Source organism: Uloborus diversus, chromosome 4 (genome assembly GCF_026930045.1).
Source record: "Uloborus diversus isolate 005 chromosome 4, Udiv.v.3.1, whole genome shotgun sequence".
Taxonomy (NCBI): Eukaryota; Metazoa; Arthropoda; class Arachnida; order Araneae; family Uloboridae; genus Uloborus; species Uloborus diversus.
Window position 1 is genome coordinate 175,816,357 of NC_072734.1, and position 8,949 is coordinate 175,825,305.

The 8,949-nt window shown below is 31.5% G+C and overlaps 1 protein-coding gene across 1 annotated transcript; it reads right to left on the bottom strand.

Annotated features, from left to right (window-relative positions):
- Nucleotides 1–5,317: 5,317 nt before the first annotated feature.
- Nucleotides 5,318–6,295, bottom strand: LOC129221008 (cardioacceleratory peptide receptor-like). The gene has a single exon (XM_054855444.1). The coding sequence runs from the start codon at nt 6,293–6,295 to the stop codon at nt 5,318–5,320; it is 978 nt and encodes a 325-aa protein (XP_054711419.1).
- Nucleotides 6,296–8,949: the final 2,654 nt, after the last annotated feature.

Sequence of the window (8,949 nt, forward strand, 5' to 3'; positions counted from 1 at the left end):
CCTCAGGAAGTTACTGGCGGAATCAAACAAAAATTTGGTCCATATGTTTGGTATTAACAGGAACAGGTGCTGATTCAATTTTGGTGTCAATAACTCAAACGGGGGTTGAGCTGTACAACATTTTTTGTCGTCAATTGTGACTGCTGTATCTCAAGAAATAATGAACGGAATGAAAGAAAAATTTATCGGCAAGTAGCCCTTAGTGGGTATAAGAACTGATTTTAGTTTTGTGTCAACAGCTAAAAAGGGGGGTAGCGCAATCACCCGTTCTTTTTTTTCCATTTTGAGTGCCCTATCTCAAGAAGTAATGCTACGTTCTGGTTGAAATTTGGAATATATGTGAATCCATATGTAAACAGGCTTTGGTTCTATTTTGACGCCCGATCGCTCCAAGAGGTGTTGATTTTTTTTTTTTTTTTTTTTTTTGCGAATAAAAATATTTTTATTAACGCAACAATAAGAAAGATAAATCGTAATAGATTGTCGTCTGCGTATTTCTCGTGATTTTAATTGTATGGAAATGATAGGAAATATTATCTCAATGATTTAAAATTTTTAACTGTTGCCATCTTATGTTTGTTAACAAATAAAATATTTGTAATTAATTCAAGCAAGGCTTTTAAAATAACTTTCAATTTTCGCTCTTTGCTTTGCTTTTGCAATAATTCAGACATTGGGATAGTCGTCAAGTTTTTGCATGTGTAATTTTGTTTTTGTTGGGAATATTGCTTCCTCGTCAAGCATGGGGAGGGATCAGAAAAAGGAAAAATATAGAAGAAAGTTTCGTGATGGCCACAACATACTAGTTTTATTAGAATTGAGTATAAATCTTATAACTATGGTTAATGGTTAAGAAATTTTTATGTATAATATGATTATATGACAATTATGAGTTATTAACTCTGATTTTTAAACTTGGAGATTTATAGAGTTTTTGAAATATTTCTGCTGTATAAAAACATTTTCCCCACCTCAGAAATATTGTTTGAGCCCCTCAACTAAATTAAATAGAAGAAAAAATGTTCTAATGTATCCTTTTCTCTATCCTTTTTGCATCTGTGACAAAGGAATTATTTTCGTAAATTTCTTCTTTTATATATTGAAAAAAAGAACTCATTGATACCCCGAAAAAAAACTGTTTGAAAATAGAGTCATGTGGCAAAATGCAAAAAAGATTTTTTTTTCGTATTACAATTGTAGTTTAGTTAATAATTCGAAAGAAAACTAGTCTTTTTTGAACAAATAATATCCATAGTTATTTGCTTATTAATGGAGCGTTAACTGATATATCATCTTTAGTTAGACAAATAAGATCTGAAAATGTGTACTGCATAGATTATGTGATAATACAAGTAACTAAAATTTTTATTAAAAAATAGTAGGAGTGCAATCGATCTTGAAAATGCTCCGTCAAGATGACAAAACATTTTGCATCTTCATTAACCGAAGATTTCATTAATTAAATTTAATGAAACTTATTTTGAACAACAATGATATTTTTTATTTAATTAACTAATAGAGTATAATCGATTTTTGTAACATATTTTTTATTATATTAATGTGTGCGTATTATATTAATGTGTAAGACATTTGCAGAGACGTTTTTCATTTTTACTACGATGAGTTTTGCTTTGATCTGATGACTTTTACAATGATGTTCAACACTTGTGGATCCAGCGTTGAAAGACCGAAATCTTGCCAAAAACATTTTTTTTTTTTAAGTTACAAGGGGCATTTTTTAGTATAAGAAAGTAAATTTGCGTGAGTAAAAAATGCTCAAAATTATTTTAAATCCCCTATTATTTCAAAACACATCATCTAGATTTTAATAACAACCTTTTGCAACAGGCCACGCAGAAAACTTTGCAAGCAATTTTCGTTTTATAACGTACTGTAAAAAACGATTTAGAAACGTTCCTGGAAAACAATGGGCAGCTAATGTGCCCAATTTCAGCCAGTAACATACTTTGCAAAAAAACAGAAAAGTTTCGAGCTAAAAATTACTAATCTTCCCGAAATTAGCCTGGAATCTTTCTAAAAGTATTATATAGTAATATCTTGCACGTTCCTTCTTTACTAGGAAAGCATCTAAAGTAAATATTGCCGAAGCTAAAACGGAAATGCAAGCAATACCTTCAAAACTACAAAAATCCGGAGACTGCATTTCGCCCTTGATTGGGGCTCAGTCAATATAGAGAGGCCGTAACTAACCTGAAAGAAAAAACACCTAATAAAGAAGATTGAAATGTTTTTACACTGGCAGTTAAAAATGTTTTTCACCACAGAATAAAATCGAAATTCTTAGAACTTGCTGCGATTCAAGAAAACTTTTTTCGCAAAAAAAACTTTTTTTTTCCACAGAAAACTGGTATAAACCCTTGAAATCCCGAAGCGTTGCCCGAAAGTAATTAGTGACGCTTCGGAATTTTTTTACGGTGCGTTGAATTCGTCTCTGTGCACAAGTTTTTTGGAAATTAAATAATTGTATTCAGTTATCTGTAGAACTTAGGTTGTGTTAATCAATGGTAAAAATGTTAAAACGTTACATTTAGATTCAAGCAATATCATTTCATAAATTTTACAACCTCTTAAATTTATGTATGAATCAGCTTAAATATTAATCCTTAGTTATACAATATGAGGACAAAAAATTCAGAAACTACGGATTCAAAACTTTTATTGGCGCAGTATAGCCCACTAAGGCTCTTGCGCCAAAAAAGCCTAGTAGAACCAACCATCTGAATTTTTAATAAGAGTGTCAATGAAGATTTTTTTCAGCATTATTATTTTATAAATAACTTTATATTGAAATAGAAAAACAACATTGCGCAAAATCCGTTATTAATTTTGAATGTAAATCAATAAAAAAAATTGCTTTCAGTTATTGAAATGAAATTTATTTTTATGTTTAAATTTCGAAGGGTTTTTTTTTTTGTTACCTAAACCATTAATTCAGTGACCTTAGATAGTTGCAAAAATACCCACTAGACTCATTTCGTGGCCAGAAAACACCGTTTTTCAGTGACTGACAAAAACTGCTAATGGAAAGTTAAGCTTCTTACTGAGAGCAAAAAATATGGAAAGAGCCTAGAAATAAAGCATAATATTTAATGCTATACTAACTAACACTAAGGAATAGTGATACTTTTAATTAGCTTTCAAGTTGAATAGTAGTGTTTAAATAAGTAATAAACAAATTTCTATAGTCTTTTTGGTTACAAAAAAAGTTTTTTAAAACCTTTTTATTCACTTTACATACTTGTATGTTACCCTATTTGTCGGAAAGAACCTGTTTAAGTTCGTAAACAACAGAAGAAAAAAAATGTGATACAATTTTCTCTTAGGTTGGAATTAATCAAAGAAATCCTTTAAAAACTAAAAAATGCACAATACAACTATGCACGTCGAACAAACCGTCAAAATAGCTTTTCATTCATTAAAAAACCTAATTTCTTTTGCAAGATAAAAGATTTTCCTCCATTCTAAAACTTATTCCGTGAGTCTAAGTGTATCAAGTGTTCTAAGAGTTGGATTAGTCAAAGAATTTTTGTTTCAGCATATTTTCATAAGCTACAAACATAAGACTAGTATCACCTGTAAGTACACACTAAATGATGATAGCATAATTTTAAGTGAAACATATTCATTGCTTAAAATGATTTTAAAAAAAAATGTAACAAAGTATAAAATTTGCCAGAATATTATTCACGTGTTTAGAGGCTACAAAAAACTAAGAAACTCCCTTTTTCAATGCAGAATACATGTGCTTATGGGTGAAAAGACACCTGACAAAGTCTTTTAAAGCTATCGTTTATTTTTATAGCTTTTGTCACACGCTCTTTTATGCATCAGTTCCCGTCTTCTGTTTTTAAAAAAGCGGTTCCTCGTAACCCCAAAACATGTATATACAGGGTGTTCCATTTTAACCTGCAAGACCTTTATTTTCGCAACCGTTAGTCCTAGATGTATACTTCCAATTGCGAAATGTTCAAAATCGGAGGCAGAGTTAAGATATTGAAAGTTGGAAAGCAAAAATAAAAATGAGTCAAAAAATACAAAATTTAACTTTTTATACAGGCCCTAGGTCCCCTAACTAATATAGAGAAATAATCTCCATTGAAAACTATTACTGACACAAAAAAATTGACATTTGTGCGACTAAAACTCAAGGAGATATTCCATTTCAAAGTTTTAAGGGACCATACAGAAGATGAGATTGGAACTTATCGCCCTTTCAGAAGAATGGCAGGTTGTCAAAGTAGAAAATCAAAGTATTTATATTTTTCATTGCTCTTCAAAAATAAATGCAAATGATATGCCATGATACGCAAAAACACACTACAAAACATCGAACAATTTGAAAAACCACACTCTATGCACACATATGATTTTAAACACTGGTTGACCGCTATATTTTCCCCCTAAAGGTGTTATTGACGGCGAGTAAAAAGTGGTTCAAGTCACAAAACGCTGCGTTTTATGTCTCGGTGAATATTGATCGTACTAATTTCAAAGTTTTTGTGTTAGAATTGTTTTTCAATGGACATCATTTTCCGAAACATAAATTGGGGCCACGTATAAAAAGTTAAATTTTGCATTTTTTGACTCGTTTTTATTTTCGCTTCAAACTTTCGCTATCTTAACTCTGCATCTTATTTTGAACATTTTTGCAATTGGAAGTATACATCTAGGACTAACGGTTGCGAAAATAAAGGTCTTGCAGGTTTAAAACGGAACACCCTGTATAATCAATAGAAATCTGGGCATTATTAACGTCGTTTTAACCATTTTTATTTCGAAAAAATTTACGGTCTTATTTTCCTGTGCTTTCTGTTCTTCAGTGAGGTAAACACACTGGTAGTGGCCAGTGCTTCAGTAGTAGACACCTCAAGGGTTATATTTGAAAAATAGGATTCCAGGTTTCCCAATGGATTCAAACGTGCATCACGTTTAATGCACTTTTGAATTCATTGGGAAACCTAGACTCCTAGTTTTTCAAATATAAACCTTGAAGTGGTCACTGCTGATTCCCTTTTAGAATCAATAAGTTAGTTACGTCTTAACTTTAAAAACTGGAGGATAAATATACACGCATTATATTTCTTCAGTAAAGTTTGTTAACTGTTATAAATATGTTTCGTCCCTCCTACTCGTGTTATTAAAGGACGACATCTTGATAGCTTGTGTCTGAGGGTACAAGCTATGAGTGTTGATATCAACCCTTGAAGATGTCTTTGATGAATCAAATGAGATATTCCTGTTTTGATTTGAAGGAGGCAAAGCACAGTTTTGCGATCGTATTGCTGTCAATATACACCTAAAGCATTTTTCCAAAGCATGTAGGTTTAGACTGAAAGGTTAGATAAATGTAAGGATTAAAGGCACTGTTACTGGCTGAAATCACTCCGAATAAGGCAACTATGTTGGGATCGAGCAGCTTGGAATCCCCAAAAGCCAGAATCATTTCTTGAATGACATATGGCAAATTTGTGATGATAAAAGTTAGAAAAATTGCAATAGTCATTTTTAGAGTTTTGGTTTTTGCTCTGGGGAGAGATGAGGTGCTTAGCTCGTTCGAAGAAAACACAGACGATTGAGTCCATATCTCTACAAGTATCCTTGTGTACAATCCAAGGAGAAGTAATGAAGGAATTATGAATATTGACAAGAATATGTACGCCATGTACAGCTGCCGCCAGTAGTGAGGGTACTGCGAAGTATAGAAGATCGAGACACAGTATGACACATTCGACGACACCAATACTTCTTGAAATATGAAATAGCAGGGAACTGATGGTAATAAAGAAGTAATCCAAGCTGCAATAGCGTAAGATTTAGGAGCTGGAGTTCTTGAGAAAGGTTTGACGATGGCATTGTATCGATCAAGAGCTATGGCTACAAGTATATACGTGGACAATGTGAGGGAATAAGTCTGCAGAAATTTGACTATTTTGCAGAAAGCGTCACCAGCGAGCCATACCTTGCCCATTATTTCCCAGACGGTTTGGGAGGACATTGCGAAGAATGTGACGCACAAGTCAGCTGCTGCCAGATTGAGAAATAGCACCTTAGATTTTGGGAATCTTTTGCGACGGAAAGGGAGCAGCTGCCAACAAATCATGCTGTTGCCAAGCAGAGAAAATGCTATCATGGAGAACAAGATACATATGCGTGCTGTTCGGTGGTACTGTGGTCCGAAGTCTTCCTGCGGTGGTTCTTCTGTCACGGATGAGCTCACACAGCAGAAGCCAATGTTTGTGCCCTCTGACACATTCGAATACGCTTCTGAATGCATGACCGACATTAATGAAAGTGAACACACATCGTTTCCAGTCAGCTTTTACAACTATTTAAATCTCTTGAATGTTGCCAGAAAGTTCGTCGTGAAAAATAAATCCAGTTGAAATTTTACTTAAAAATTTCTCGTTAAGTGTTGAGATTCTCCAAGGTTTTCATGCTCATATACTGAAGAATATGTAGGCAGTAAAATGCGGATATTTTTCTTACAGCCATAAATAAGAAAGCATAAACACGATAGTTGAAGTAAACAAAAACATAGTTTGTCCATAAAAAACAGCAAAAATTATCTGGAGAAATAATTAATTACTTTAGGATCGAATTTCCATCTTCTTTACCTAGAAAAAAAAAGAAAATTGTGATGTAATTATTTTCTGAGGCATGTATTAAATATTATGCTATCTAAAAGAACGCTTATTAAAATAATGAAAACATTTTTGACACTTAGGTACAAACAGATGAAAACATTTTAATGATATTTTTCTTTTACTTTCGTTGGAAGTGGAATAATTATTATAAATACATATATTAATAAACTTAATTTCGGTAGAGTAATTAAAAGAATTTAATACATAATTTAGGCATTTAATAACATGACCGCAGAAACTCTCAACTTGGTATCTAATTGGAATCGGAAGCATTATTATCATTAGTTCGGCTGAACATTAAATTGAACGCAATTAATTCCGTCAATCAATTTTCCTTCTTGCTATGCATTTTAATGAGAAATAAGTTGTAAATTAGTTACAATGCAATGTATTTCTAATTAATGTTCAATTTATATTTTTATATAAAAAGCCTTTTTTTTTCTAAAAATGATATTCGTTTTAAAACTAACAGTTTAAATCAATGGCTTAACAAATATAAATTTACCAAAGATTTGTTGTTTACTTTTAGCAATAATTATACTATTAGTACTTTTACTTTGCAATTATTTAATTATCGTTTTTGATTTCGATATTTCAGTAATATTTTTTGAATAATTCAAAAAGTTTTTAAACATTAACGTCTGCCGACACCATTTTATAAAAAATCCAACCGCATCCAAAAATATTTTTTAGTACCGAAAATTTAAGAAAATTGCAGAAATTTTCATAATGTTCTTATGTAGGCTCTAACCCGAAGACCAAACGATAGTGTAAAAAAAAAATTAAGAAAATTAATTAGTATCGATCGGAAGAGCATAGTATATCATGTTTCTGGACGCTTAAATTATATGCCCTCGTGTCCACGCTTTCGGAATATGAAGTCTTCAAGTCAAAATATCTTTTCACGCGATTTTTTGTGAATAGATGAAGGAGCAGGGTTGGCAAAAACCCGGGTTTTTTTTTAAAAAGCCCATGGACCCAGGGTTTTTTGTGTTTTTTTAAATAAAACCCAAAAAACCCAACTAAAGCTGGGTTTTTTAAAAGAAATTTGGGTCTTTTTTTTTAGGGAAAATGTGGGGTACTTGTAGTATATTGTAGCGTAAGTATATGGACAAAGCACAAAAATTGTCTTGTGGTAAAAAAAAAAAGTTGGAAAACTAGTTAAAATTCAGCGTTCTCTGAAGAAAAGTATAAAAGACGACAAAACCCAAGAATGGTGAAGTTTCATATTTTTTAGTTTTCATGATTACCAACAGTTAAGGCAAAGTTACTTCTCGAGTGATAAAATCTATTGTTCGTTTTTAATTACTATGATTTTTTTTTTTTTTTTTTTGCATTTTACTTTATCGTACTTCATTTTGTTATGCAAAACTACTGTAGAACCTCAAGTAGTTTAAATCCCTTTCTACTGAATTCCAGCTTACTCAAAACATTCTTTGAACTTTATGTTGCCTGTTTTTCTATTTCTGTGTACAGAGTAAGAAATATTAAACTTTTTCGTAAGATAATGAAAATACTGTACATCCTATTCTGTTTTCTGTCTGACCGTTTGAGAAACCTGTTGATTTCTAAAAAATATACCTTGTTTATTCGAGATTTGTGACGTGTTGGTTTGCAGAAAATAATTCACATTAAAGCCGTTTAGCGAGAGTAGTTTCCTCTGTACAATCTACAAATATTGAGAAAATCACATGTGACTGGACTAAGTCAAGATAATTTGAGTTATTTATTGACCAGTTAAAGAAAAAAGTTAAATATATTTATTTAAAATCTTTGAAGTATTTTTTTAAATGTCATCAAGAGTTAAGAAATACTATTAAAGTTCAAAATTCATTTTTTATGTCCATTGTCTGTAGTAAAGAACAAACAAAAAATAAGTTTAAATTGTAAAATTATTTAAAATAATCAATTTTATAAAAAAACTTCTCAGAAAATTTTAAAAAACACAAAAGTGGGCTAAATAATTGGTTTTTTAAATGTTTTTTTTTTTTCCAAAAAAAAAAAAAACCCATTGGATCCATCCCAATTGGGTAGAATCCGGCCAACCCTGTGAAGGAGGTGAAATTGCATGATATATATATACGGGTGTATATATATATATATATTCAATATGCTCTTTCAATTGCTACCAATTTGGACTTTTTTTCATTATTACATTCAGCTTCTTATCCAAATTAAGGAGGCGTAGACAACTTGTGACGCCATGTATTGAAAGTTAAGCCAGTTATCGTTGTTCTGTGTTAGGTACAGAGGTGGTCACCTTTATAGATGCACATTAGAAATG